Consider the following 14,687-nt stretch of genomic DNA (forward strand, 5'->3'; position numbering starts at 1 on the left):
AATTACAGAATATATATATTTGCCTTTCAATATTCAAAATTCACTTACGGAAAACAATTTTTAAAATGTTAAAATGAATGTAGAGTTTGACAGCAGGAAATTCTCAATACAGCCGTGTGATTACAGGCTGGAATTAACTGCATTGTTTGCATTACACAGCAAATAAAGCAGGAAACATTAATCCACAGTGCTGTGTTTTTCACTAATACATAAAAATTTCCTGTTTTTTCATTATATTTGTACGACACAGAGGGCATTTGTCAAGTGCTTCAGCACACTCCTTACAGGCAACGAGGTGGCCACAGGGAATGAGGACGACTGATATGTCTTTAGCCATACAGATTTTACAGAGCTTTTCTTCCTGCAAGCGTCTTAACTTCTCTTCAGTGCTGAGATCTGTGGAAAATAAACATATAGAAAGAACATACTTAGTATGGTTGAATCTCTTTTTTTTTTCTTTACACACAAGGACAAGGTTTTCTTTGTATGATTTAAAGGTCATACCTTTAAAAAAGAAGAAAATAAATTACAAGAGATAGGAAACCAAGCTGCAGCATGGCATCCTCTGCCCCTCCCAGGCCAATGCAAGCCAGGAGTTCAGCTATCTGTATTTATTTTCAAGAGCTTGAAATATCTATAGAATTTAGATACACATATTTCAATCAGGAACCATTCTTTTCAGACTTCCCATTGACAGCTTTCCCCAAACTTGAACAGAAGCTGCAGGAAAAGCTCGTTGATACTGGTTAAGTAATTTGGTTTATTTTTTTCCCCCAAAAAGAATGAAAAGAATGAGGATGTGATTTCCCTCCCTGCCTCCGTTTTCAAAATGCCCATACTTCAAAAGCTTGTGAATGTGTAATACAGAAAAAATCTATTTTGCATTTTACATGAGCTCTTTATTATTCTAGTGTGCCCCATTTGAAAACACAAACTTCAAACGCCTTCCCCTGCCACTTGGGGAAAGCTCTGCACAGCCAACCACAGAAATAACGCCCATCTTCATTGCAAGTTCTTTTTCTCCCATAATATCCATTAAAAATCTTACTAAAAGAGTAGGCTGGTAGGATCTCTGTCTTGCATGCCAACCAGATGGTCCTTTCCCTCCCTAGGAGTACACCCATATGCTCATCTTACACTACAGGTCTCCTGAGTTAGAACTCCTGGGTTTGGTTGATTTGCTGTGTACCACAGTGGCTTTCAGACCATCACCTGCATGTCCCAGCATAGCTGGAACACGAATAATAGAAAAGAAACACCATCTAGAAGTACACTTTTTCTTACTGTCTAAGAAGGCAAATGCTTCTACCCCACACAAAATTTATACTGGGAAATAAATAATCCCCTACTAAAATCTTTTTCATTTTGAGCACACTGAGTACTTGACAGTGTGTTGCTGTGCTGGTTTCCTTTTGCCACCAGAGTCCCCACCATCTAAAGTTATTCCTCCTTTTATTCTTAAATGTCATTGTCACAATAATTTTGGCTTTTTAGTTAGCATGAACAGCCTTTCCCAGAAGCACACAAGACTATTATTTAAATAGTATACACTTTTGAGGTATTAATGCTACTTATTTTATAGATTATATTTATAAATGCTGCTATGCTGAGGTATTTTAACACCCTCTTTGTTCAGGTTTTGATTTTTTTAATGTCCAAAAATAAATCTCTTGAGCAAAAATTTTTTTACCTAATTTTCACTCTCATAAGTGAGCAGTGTGTGTGAGATTTCTAAACCACGTTTTGTATAACTGCTGCTTAACTGTCTTCCTACCACCCCTGTAACTGCCTTGTCTTTTTATCGCTTGGTATTTATGAAAAACATTGCAGGAATGCATCATACCATAGCAAGCTGCTTAAGCTTTCTCAGCTTCCTAGTCCTTGCTATTTAACAGGCCAACTCCTCCAGCCTCACAAGAAGCAGTGCTGATTGTAGCAGTTTGGTATTCTTCACCATTCATCCCCCAGGACTACTGATTCAATACTTGATGCACGCTTACTAGCTATAAAAGGATGACTGTGTCCTATGCATACTAGTTTCACGGTTTACAATCTTTACAATATTTATCCAACCACGATTAGATTTCACCTAAAAGAAATAAAATCCATTCCACAACTGTTCAGAAGCAATGGAAGAGGAACATCCAACAATTTGCCTGTCAATTTAAAAATATTATAGGGGTATTTTTAGAATAACCATTGTCTTTACATGCAAATATGGATATTCCAAAATGGGGTGGGAGAATGTGGGGGGTGTTTTGGTTTCTTTTTCTAAACAGATACCTGTAGGAAGTACTGTCCCTTCAGCAGCTTCTGTCTAGAAGTGAAATAGACAAAATTACAATTCTGAAGAAAGTAGAAAACATACAGTTACAAGACAGAAAATAACTATTTGACCTCAGTTATTTTATTAACTATTAAATCTGCTCTGAACAATTGCAAAGGGATCACTGTTCTGTTAAGTTTTACATTTTCATTTTAACCCATCTTTACTATAATCATATGTACATGATTCTTAGTATATGAAAGAACTATAAACAATATCAGTTTCACTTTCTAGTGACTGCATACAAGTTTAACAGTGCTCTACTAACAAGACAAGAAAAAATATTTACTACACTTCAATAAGGAAATTTTTCAGCATGCACCTTAGGTTCCCAGGCTGAACCAATGGCACTTGTTCAGTACTCCATATACCAAGTCCCCTACCTGTGATCCACAACCCACCTAGGAGCTGTGAGATCTATAAACTCTGAATGACAGAACCAAAACATATTTTGATGTCTTTTACCTTCTGCTGATGAAAGCAGCAGCAGGAGGATTAAATGATACACAGATCATTACAAGAATAACTTCATATGAAAATTACATTGTTTTCTCTTTTAACAAAAGGATGATCAATAAGCAGAACACTTACTGTTGAATCCCTACATCCATCTCTTAAGTGAACATTATTTATAAATTCTATCCCCTTTTCCTTTCTCACAAATCTGCACCTATAAATGAAAAAAAAATTAGTTATAATAAAACTGCATGAACAGCAAACAAAACCTGACTACGTAACTTTGGAAAGCTTTGATACCTTTCCTATATCATAAAGAAGAGTTGCTTTTGAAATCTAAATGTTTAGTCGACACCAGAAACGCCATTTAATGTTGGTTCTTTTAGTCTTCTGCAATCAAAGAAATGCAGTCACTGGTCTCATGTACCTTCTTTCACTATTTTCCAACCAATCCTGGCCACTGGGCAGAGCTGTTCCCTACCAGAAGACTTAAGGAATGCCGTAACTCCTCAGCGTTAGTTCTTTACCTTCATCAGTTACTTCATTTTCAGCAGCCCGTGGACACAGACAGCATGCTGTGAGACTGATACACTGCCACTGAAGTTGATGTGCAAACAAACACTCTGTACAAGACAGTTAATGATCTGAGAGGAAGTAATCAAACCTGACATCATTTAAGCAACCTAAAACAAAATCAAGCCCATATAAGGAGGAGTGAAATGTAGCAAGAAAATTGCATATTAACCATTCACTGCACCAAGCCAAAAGCTTGCAACAGCTTGTCTTTCAAGTGCCTGAGACTAATAATGAAAAGCTGCCTGTACCACTAGTGAAAAAAGGATCAGCTAATGCATAAATACTAACTTCCAGCAAGCCTTTCACCACAGAAGATAAATCTGGCAATAAATGCACAAAAGACATGGATTTTATCAACGTTATACAAGTCTTTGTACTTGGACAGCTTTCACCCACCTGTAAGAAACAATGAGTCATGCACTATTCTTCCTTTCAAGACAGATTTTAGACAAAATTGGCACTCTTTCTAAAAACTACCCCTGGGTCGGGAACCCTCAACCCTTTAAAATGATGCTGAAGTGTGTTTTGAATTGAACACCGCTACTGACTTCTTCAGGTCTGTGTGCACACAGAAATCTCTTCCTTTCAGTAATTCCTACAAACAAGCTGATAAGCAAATACACTGATTTACAAGTTACTCCGAAGGTACTAATTGAAGACAATCTTTCAGACTGATTACCTCTAATGAGTTAGTTTGCCCTCAACCTCTTGAGATTTAGTTCTTTCCCACCTGATTTAAAAACTCCTTCCTAGCTCTCAAAGACAGCATTAGGTTAATGTCCTCTTTTGAGGCCTCCAATATAACATTAAAGCATATGTTCATGTTTATACATGTAATAGCAGGACTACAGAAGGTAGAACAGATGGAACAACAAAAATAAGAACACCATGCAAAAAAATGCCTTAAAATCTTTTCTACTTATTGGAAAGGAAAAACATAAACCATGGAAGATAACTGAGAGTCTTTGGTGCCTACATGACAAGAATGAAGGAGAAAGAAGTGGAGGAAGGCATCTAAAAAATTTAAAATTATTTGCCTAAGTCTGAACAATGTTTAAGCCATAGTCAACCTTCCAAAGCCTTCATTAGTATGCTCTGTCATGAAAATGTAATATACTGTAAGTAAGACTCAGGAATGCGACAGGAAAACAGTAAAAAATACCTTACCCAGGAAACCATTTGGCATGCTGATCCCATGGGTCTTCATTTTCCTTCCATTCCTGCAACCCTCCACCACAGTGGAAACACAGAACATGATCACCATTACCTGAGGAAACACGTGAAATGAAGTTACATACTTCTAGTAGGCATAACATTAAGCTTTCAACTAAAATGTTACTTTATTAAGAAGTATTTATTTTATTGATTAGCAACTGCAACTAAAAAGAACTCCACTTTAAAGGGGGACATGCCACGTATGATTTGAAACAAATGTTCAGGAGAGCCTTGAGCATCTAATATTCCTGAATTTTATTTTAGCAAGTAATTATACAGGTAGAAAGCGAAAGCTAAAAACAGTCAATTACAAGTATCTCAATCCACTGGTAAACATGCCATGAAGTCTACCACAAAGAATTAAGAATGTGCCTTTTTGGTGTTCTCCGTTTCACCACTGAGATTAACGGGCTCTATACAGAAGTAGCGGAACTGACTGAGGAGGTGTTAGGAGAAACCACTCTCTCTGTTCTAGCACTATGCCTACTGCAATCAAAGCTTGTACCAGAAGCTGCACAGATTTATTGAAATGAGAGGAGTTATGGATAGATCTTTCCTACAGAGCTAAATCAATCTCAGGCCACAGGAAGCAGAGTTTTCACAGAAGTCACTTGAACAGCCATCGGGTGAGACAAGATGGTGCCCATTTAGTGTTCCTCCACAATACAGATCTCACTTGGCTGTGAGAAGCCAGGTCCTTCTAGGAACCCAAGAAGAAATCAATAAACACAGTTCTACTGGGTATGAACATTGCCCATATTTCACCCATACAAGAATATATCAAAGGTTTTATTTATCGCCACAAGTAAAATAAATGGAATCAGATTGAAACAATCCTTCTGAGAGCTACCGAGAGAGAAGTCAATTAAGATGAGAGCAAGAAATTATCCCAGATAATCTCCTTTTCCTTGTGACCTAATAACAGTAACACTTTGCAATCATACAGCATCTCTCAACGAAGAACTTAAAAGAGCTTTAAGGGCACTGTGCAGTTCAACCTAATTGGGAAACCAATGCACAAAGACACTGGAGTCTTTTCCAAGTCAAACACTGTATGTCTAAGAGTAAAAGCTCTTCTACTGGAGTCACTGTCTTCATAAACCTTTTACAGTAGGTAGTATCGGTACTTGCTTATTTTGGATGTCTGAATGCTGGGATAGCTCAAACGTGTCAGCTAAATAAAATGGCACACAACCCGGATTGTCTTGTTCATAGGCTTCTGTACAGGCCACAGCCCACTCCTTAGACTAAAGTTAGATAGCAGGCAGGGAAAACACACTTTGCTGGTTTACTGCTAAAAATGAATTTATGACCAAATTTATACTTTGCTATTAAAACCACACTATAATGCATGTCATTTTACACAAGAATTTTGAAAAGCAGTTTACAAAGTAAAGAAATTCTGGCAAATCACTGCATATTAGAACAAAAAAAAACTTATCTTTTTCATAACAAGACACTCGTATAAAATTCCTTTGTAAAAGACATCAGGCATTTTAAGGTCTGGCTTACCTATGCTATAGAACCCAGCTTCAGCAAGCTGCTCCTTGTCAACAGGATATATCCAAGTTAAAAATGTTTGTAAACGTCTTCCATATTTTGCCATAGATGGATTCCTTGGATACTGTGCATTGTTCAGACTACCTCTCCCAAGCTCAGCAGGCACAGATTCACTTGGAACATTTCCAACATCCCGGCCCAACACAAAAAGGCATTTGGGGAAATGCCTCTGGTGTTCTGACCAAGCTCCGTCACTGGGTTCCCAGTTTTTCAGTTTTCCACCACAACAAAAACACGCCACTTGATCACCAACACCTGTATAATAGAATCCAGCATTAGCCAATTCCTTTGGTGTCAACTGGCCATTGAGGGGCCAGTTGTGGAAAGACTTTAATCGTATCTCTTCGCTGCACATAGCGGGGATTTTAGGGTAAAAGCTATCTGACATATCCACAACCTGCCTAGTTCTCAAAAGGTAATCTGCCTCCACATCAGATGCGTCATCCAGAGCACACAGGAGGGCTGAATTGCTGGAACCATTTTCAGTTCTGTGCTGGCAGTTCTGGGCGAGAGGATGTATGTTATTTTCCAGAAAAGTAGATTCAGTAATAAATTTGCAATTTGGGGAAAGCTTTTTGTGTCTCTGAAGTGCAGAATCCCCAGGCGCCCATCCTTCCACAGTTGTATGGCAACTGAAGCACTTCACTTTGTCACCTTCTCCAGTATAAACAAAGCCAGCTCGTGCCAGTGCTGATGCCGAAACCGGACAGCCAAGAGGAAATGCAACAAAACTTCCCAGTCGATAGTGTTCCTGTGCCCATTCCTGGTCCCTGTCAGTGTCTGGAGTGGCACAAGCTTCCGAGTTATCCGCGACTTTACACGTCATCTCTTCATTAGTAGGGCTCTCCTTTCAGATTTCCTAAACAAAGAATAAACATCTTAATTTCACAGAAGAATAGATCATTCCCATATGCAAGCTCAAAAACCTGCTAAGTTAAACTACCCATCCTTTATGGTTTAAAATAATGCCTCTTCCTCTTCCGTCCTATCTCATCATTGCCCACATCCCCAGCCAGAGACAAACACCAGAAAATTACAAACAGGAAAATCCTTAAAGAAAGGGAAGAAGATCATGAAGTTTTACAGGCCAATATAAATTTACCTGGAAAACACAGGTTTATACATTTATAGCTTTAAAAGCATGATCTACTTCTTAACAAACAAACATTGCAAGAAATAAATAAAGAAAATATTTAACAAAAGCTCTAGGAAAAACCCTGCCAAAACGCTTCTCAAACTGAAATAAGAAGTTACAGAATTTAAAATACTGATTTAAGCCACACCACACTTGCAGGATTTTACAGCCCAGTTCTGAAACACACCTGTCTTTATTTTTCTCCACATGAAGGCCATGACCATCATGCCCATTACAGATGGACAGGTAAAACCATCATCAAAAAGAAAGAAGCCTTTGGACTCGTATCATCCTGTAGAGTCATACATCTCAGTTTTCCTTTTAGCAAAATATCTGTTAATAAACTATCAGATGTGGCATTTTACCAAATGTGGCATTTTACCAAAGTGCTCTGCTCTGCTCTTAAGATCAGTCACTTGGACTACCCAGCAGAAGTGTTCATGCCCAGCACACTTGTTCCACTTTCCCTGCCCTGCCTATGCTCTCTATCAAAAGTTCCTGCACCTCTGCCATCACCTCAGCTTTTCCACCCTTCCCCCCCCCTGAAGGAACATCATTCTCCTTACCACCTGCCCCACAGTCCTATTCCTCCCTGTATTTTTCCAGGGTGAAAACCAACTGCAAGTCCTGCCCGTGCCCTTCTGTGTCAGAAGGCTGCTAAGAGCACTTGAACAAGCTCCTTCTTTCACAAAGACGAAAGCAAACAACTTGGTTCCCACATATCCTGTGCAAGAATCACAAACTAACAGGGTCATTGCCTTCACCCCAAGAGCACAGTAAAAATTCATCTCTTGTCCTGACAAGTGCAGTGATACTATTGATTAGAAAGTCTTGGGTAAAACACAGGCTACTGCTGACACACATCTCAAACTTACTCCTTTACTAAGTGGTAAATTATTACGAGACTGCCCAAATGGATTTCTTAGCATAAAGCAGTAATAATTCAGCAATTAGCAAAAAGGAATGCAGAGAAGGAAGAACTGAATATGCATTTGTTTGAATAAGTGTCCTTCTCCATTTTCTATAAGGATCCTGAAATGTATTTGTTTCCAGTCCTCACCTTTACAAGGTAGGCCATCAGGCAAAAATGTAGCTTCCTCAACACATTCCTTCTGCAACACCTGCATTAATAGCGATCATACTTTCTGTAAGGCCAATGGCAGATGTTACAATCCTAATAATTGCTTATACAACACCAGATTCATCTTTTACAGGAAGGACAAAACCTATTCCGAAGTTCAGAAGCAGAAGGGTAAAATTAAAGTGACTGTGCATTGCAGGATCACCGCATCCTTTGCCAAGATGACAGAGGTAATTAACCTGTAAGCACGTTGAGAAAAGATGACGCTAGAGACTCAGCGTGCTTGCTTCATGTGATCATGGCTACCAGGCTACAATTCCCCCTGTAAGTCAGTTTGTGACTAATGTAATGACACCAGGAATTATACTGTGGCTTGCTGTTTTAGCTTAGCAGATTCAAAAATAGCTCCTGAATAAAGTACATTGACTGACCTACAAATCTGACCTATATGCTTGGTTTGACTTTGAAGGGCAAACCCCCCCATAATCAGTAATTACATGTAGTAATATGAAAGCTGTCACAATTCATGTATTTTTTAATATATGTGAGTATACTGAAACCAATAATTTTTTGTAACAAGTTTCAAAGTTCATCTTTATTTCATTTTAAAGCCTTATTTTACATCCTCTAGGAGTGTTTCTGTAAAGATCTCAAGTGACCTATGGATCTATCACTATTACCCTACACTGCATTCATAAAATCATTTGTATTACTCAAATACTGTCAGCTGCATACTAATTTTCTTATCTGCATGCCTAGAAGACTTTTACAAGGCAGCAAACAAGGCCTACCTCACATCCTTCAGAGACTCCTTATTAAAATGTCCCTTGAAAAACCAAAACAAATGCATATGCTATCAGTGAATAGCTGTATATCTTCATGTCTATTTTCCTTATATAGAGATGAGTTCAGACACAGTTAAAAAACAACTCATCCTAAATATAAATACATTTTTATATATTAAATTTTTTTTAGTTTATATAAGTATTTTAAAATCAGAACAGAGTTTCTACATCCCTCTTTTGATCTTCTGTGTACAAAATAACCACAGCAAATCAGAGATTATCTACTCAGACAGTCTCTGTAATTTGCCCTCCCTGTCTTTAGTGAAATCGGGGGTAAAGACAGACCAAGGTTCAAGGCTGACAGAACTCAAGAATTTATTAGACACACAAAGATCACCCTTGGTTTGGGCTTTTTGGTTCCTTATGCCATATAGGGTGACCACATATCACAGGGATGACTACAATATATGAAGTTAAAAACAGTTAGGAGACAAAATTATGCCCCCTCTTCTAATGAACTACCTACCTACGTGTTCTAAGCACCACTTAAGTGCTCAGTTATCAGAACTCATCTTAAAATCTGCCATTCTTAAAAAGAAAAGAAGTCTGATACAGCAGTACCATGCATATAGAACAAAAAATAGATTAATACATACCAGGGGAATATATATACACACATATAAATAAAAATTTGATTATAGCACAAATCCACTACTTACAGTAAGTAATATTCTTTTTCAGTTTCATTGATTACTTCTGAGTAACTGTGAATGCCAGGCAAAAATAAACTAACAGAACTACCTAAAATTCAGTGTCTGTACTACCCTCAACTGCAATGGAAATCACAGGATAATGCCTTTCAGCTAGACAGAACAGGAGTATTTGAAGCAGATAAAAACCCAACTATCCCTATGTCCTGTACTGGAAGTTTCAACAATTGAGGAAAATAGAACTGGTAATAAGCATTAGGATGAAACTAAAAAAATCTTTAAGGTCCCTTTCAAATCAAATAGTTCTATGATTCTATGGTAATGCATTCATCACTCACAACACTGAGATCAGCAGCTTTATTCTTTCAAACAGTTTTTTCTACAGTGCTATGAATATTTCCAAACTCCTATTAACATGGTGAATGAAAAATAAATTATGCCCTCAACATAGCAATAATCAAAATATTTGCCACATTTGGATTTTTCTGGAGATAAGCAACCTATCTCCATCCTCACAATCAAAACAGCAGCACACGCCAGAAGAGCAGTTAAGTGCTGACAGAAGGTCAAATCACCACCAATCGATGCTTTAATATGAAGTAACTACTTAAAAATATCAATCACATTATTTATTCTTAATATTTTGGAGCAGAAAAATTTAACCATGATTCTAGAAGCTTCTCAAAACCATGTCTAAACACTGCAATGGTAGCAGCAGGACAGACCCCTCACAGGTATTCACTAATTTTAATAAACCTCCATCCACATTATGAAGCCCCTTCCTTATGATAGCCCCTCTAAACATAGTTGGTTTACATCTCAGTATAATTTTATCTAAAAGAAAGACACATTAACATGGTTACTAAGAATTAAGGTGAACTCTTCACCTGTGCAAGTACTGCTTTAAATACAATGTTAGCACTACTTTAAATGCAACATCAATTTATTTGTATTTCAAACAACTGTTAAGAGCAACCGTTCAAAGAGTAAAATTAAAGCTAACCTAGGAATAGTATTTCTACACAGGTATTTTAACATTTAACAGGTATTCAACTCCAGTTAGCTGGAGTGATGATTTAGAACAACACCCTGCACCATAACCATGCTCAGACAAACATTACCTGCAGAAGAAAAATAACCAAAGGTAAATTTTTGAATGATTTATGGCTGAGAAACATGAACTCGTAAAAGGCAGCCAACTACGACATGTATACAAGACTCTACAATACATACCAGCAGCAAACACGAGTGCAGAGAGTATACTTTATGTATTCAGAAGTTAATTAAGCCCTCCTGCGTTGATTTAATTAATGACGTATGAATTAAAAGAAGGTCCAGAAATGTAAAGTTCATCTTCACTTATAAAACGCAAGAGATTTTTTTTAACCACTACTGAAGCGTTAAATATCTTCTTATATATGCAGAGAGTAAACAAAGCCTATTTTAGCCTGAAAGACTTCCAGAGTCTGAGCCAGGTTTAATCCTGCTTTCAAACATCTGAAGGTATTTGTCGCCAGACACCTCCCATTACCAAGCTAAAGTACAAATTTACTTAGTCTATTGATTAGATTTTAGAAGAAAAAGACAAGAAAATATAGCAAAAATGTTAACTCAAAATGCAAAATTGTACACTGTGGTTTTGCAAGTCAAACATGTTCAGTTCAGCTTTAAAAATATTAACAAGTATGATTTTATGCAAAAATATGACATCATCACGTTACCTAGATCTGAAATGCTTTACAGGAAAAGCATAGAACCCGCTTTTCTCTTTCAAGTGTGTTTTATTAGACATGGTTATTTCCATCCTTAACCCTGAAGCAGATTGGCATTTTAAGGAGTTATTTTTAATTCTTCCACACAACAGGCATAGCAGTAACCTCCAAACCAAAAACCTACTTGCACAACCTCATGTTTCTGACCAAAGGGTACATAAACATGGAGCTTCTACTGCCTGACATGCTGACGACAGAGCAATGTTAGTGTTTATTGTTGGCTGAGTTTTGGAATGTGAGTAGTGCACCAAGTAAATATCAAACAGGACATACTGTACCAGCTGACACACAGATTATGCACATGTCACTTTTGTGCTGGCTCAGCTGCAATTAGATCAAGGGAGGTGCATGCAGCTAACTGAAAGTGTACTTACAAAGAATAAAACCACAACAAACACAGGATTTATTTGAACAGCGTTCACAAATCTCAGCATATTTATATCTAATTATCAATAGCCATTTAAAAAAAATCCCACTTAAGAGGTTTGGGGGGAGGGGGAACGTTTGGATTATTTTTTTAACTTTATAGAGAGGGTCTGTATCTACACAACACCTTCTGATTCAGTGCCAAAGCTTATATAAATTTGTCTCAGCTTCATTCATCTGTTTTTCAAACAGGTCCTACTTAGCTTCTCATCAGGGTTTATCATCACAGAAGTCAGTCAGCTGCTCAAGGTTACAGTAGGCTATTAAATCCTCGTAAAAGTCACAAAGGCTTTTACACTCTCCATCTTAGAAATAAACACAACCAAGCCAATCAAAATACACAATTTTGAGAATTATTGTCATATCGTATTTTTCTTCAGGAAGAAGTCATATGGGTATGGACCAGAACAATAAACGAGGAGAAGATCCATGGCAGAGCTCTCAGTAGACAAGAGTGGGACAAATTTGGATCTGCCAAGGGCAAGGGAAAAAAAACCCTGTGAACTTACAAGATAAATGTCTTCAGAAGAACTTTAGCTGCATGTATGAGAAGGAAGGAGTAAATACCAGCTGCTATAGCTGGCATGCTGACAGGACCATGTACACGGTCCTACAGAGATGTTTGAAGTCAAACGTAAGACATAACCAATTAGAGCCATTATTGAGTGTACAGATCAGTGTTAACCAAAGCAACCAAATAAGAGAAGGCCTAAAGGTCTGGAGAACACCATTTTAGCTCTACCGCAGCTTGCCAGGTGTTTAGTACAAAGCAAAGTGTGGAAAGAGATGCTGGTGTTTTTAATTTGGACGCAGGAAAACCTATCCAAAGCAAATGTCTGGTTCTGACAGCTGCTGCCACTGAAATAAACTGCCTACAGATGACAGTACCTAAAAATAAGGTGCTGCGAGGGAACCAACCCCTAAAAAAACCCCACCAAAACCTCCTCCAAAACCAACACAGAAAAAAGGCTACCAAAGCTCACACACTGAAAATGATATGGAAAGAGATACTAAAGGTAGAAGTAGACATCAGGAGCGCCAAAACCAAGAGCACGAGACTTCAAATAACCCCCTACCAAACCAAAACTATAAACAAGGAAGGCGCAATCCTGGCAGTCTCAAGTTTCTCTGGCAGTTCCAGTAGGACGAATGCTTTATTTATGGCATAAATGGGAACATAATGAAATATTTGTCATGCAAGGCACTATACTCCTGTAAATCATTCAGAAGTCTGTGTATGATTTAGCTACCAATTTATAATTACAAGGTTGCCTGAATTGTGTCATTTAAGCCTATGGAGATTCTGTAAGTATTCTTTCAGGCAAATCATAAGGAAAGAATAATTTTTGTATTTTTGGCTTTTACCTCCGCAACTCTTTGGAAAATCAGGCTATTAGTTTTTCCATCCACTTGCCATATCCTCTTCCAATGTCTTAATTTGCTGAATTATTCTACTGTTACTCTCTTATAACAGGCTACTTACATAACTCACTGCAAGAATACATTTCAAATTTGGTACTACAACACTACGATGAGGGGGGATCAATTTCCCAAGAGTCTTCATCTTATATTATACACTTACATGTCAGACATACAATTCAAGCGATACAAAAATCAATGTTTTGTATAATTTTTATATTTTAACTTTAGAACATTCATTAACTGCTGTGTTATTAACAGCAATTTGATTTAGCTTCAAGCTCTTCCTCAAGAAATTGAGACTAAACTTCTAGAACTTTTCCCTTTATCTGAAAATAGCTTGGAAGTTATATTTAACACAACTTGAAGCATACTTCTATCCATGAAAGTCTACCAATATGTTTGGGGGCTATGCAAAACTATGCAGTTTCTACCCTCCTAAAAGCAGAAATTACAAGCTACTTTCATCAACTATGAAACTGATAAGCTAAACGAAACAAGTAAATGAAGTTTAATTCTGTGGTTATAAAACGCATCACTATAGAAATGTAATCCCTAAAAGTTGAGCTATTGCTCTTTCGGTTAAAAAACAAAAATTACCCAGACAATGGGGATATATTAAGTAAAACAGCCAGCAGTAAAAAAAGCCTAGCCAAACCTGCAGTACTCTGGGATGCATCTCCTTTGCTGAGCATGAGATCTGCTCCAGCTTTTAGTGTTACATCCTTTTACAAATGATTTAAACTTGCAGTTGAAGAAAAAGGTGGGAAAAGAGGGCATCTTTCATGAAGGAGACATAAAGATACAGCACTTCAGCTACAGCAACATCATTAATGCCACAGCAAAACTGCTGAATCTTCAGGATTCTAAAGAAAACTTGTAGAACCACAGAGGTGCAGAGAGCCCATCACCTCCTGCCTCAGCCACTGGCAATGGTGTTCATTTCCACCCAGCTAATGCTCCTGAGCACACAGTGGCACTTAATTCACTACTCACATTCACTTAGCTGCAGCCTGATGCACAAGCAGCATCATACTTTCCGGTGTCACTAGCATGAATGTTTTGCCATTAAAGAATGAGGTGAGTTTGTATACATTTTTTTACACACATATATATACACACACGTGCACATACATATACACACACACACAACTCATCTTGTAACCTGAGATTTCCAAGTTTATCCTCTAGATTTGTCAGGAAATTGGGATGACTTGGGGATTAAT

General features: G+C 37.7%; 1 protein-coding gene across 1 annotated transcript; it reads right to left on the reverse strand.

Annotated features, from left to right (window-relative positions):
- Nucleotides 1–202: 202 nt before the first annotated feature.
- On the reverse strand, nucleotides 203–6,987 carry LOC104409037 (E3 ubiquitin-protein ligase XIAP-like). The gene is made up of 5 exons (XM_010018810.1): nucleotides 6,086–6,987; nucleotides 4,526–4,625; nucleotides 2,918–2,996; nucleotides 2,284–2,317; nucleotides 203–396 (listed from the first exon to the last, which is right to left on the reverse strand). Exons 1-5 carry the CDS (start codon nucleotides 6,957–6,959, stop codon nucleotides 203–205), a joined length of 1,281 nt encoding a protein of 426 aa, XP_010017112.1. The 5' UTR covers nucleotides 6,960–6,987.
- Nucleotides 6,988–14,687: the final 7,700 nt, after the last annotated feature.

This window comes from Nestor notabilis, unplaced genomic scaffold, assembly GCF_000696875.1.
Source record: "Nestor notabilis isolate BGI_N333 unplaced genomic scaffold, ASM69687v1 scaffold30587, whole genome shotgun sequence".
In the NCBI taxonomy this organism is placed as follows: Eukaryota; Metazoa; Chordata; class Aves; order Psittaciformes; family Psittacidae; genus Nestor; species Nestor notabilis.

Excerpts from the sequence above, each read along its gene's own strand:
- LOC104409037 (XM_010018810.1), bottom strand. The coding sequence starts at position 6,959 with ATGACGTGTAAAGTCGCGGATAACTCGGAAGCTTGTGCCACTCCAGAC. Across the intron at positions 2,997-4,525 it reads CATGCCAAATGGTTTCCTGG|GTGCAGATTTGTGAGAAAGG; the intron begins GTAAGGTATTTT and ends TTTCATTTATAG. Across the intron at positions 2,318-2,917 it reads ATGGATGTAGGGATTCAACA|ACAGAAGCTGCTGAAGGGAC; the intron begins GTAAGTGTTCTG and ends TTTCACTTCTAG.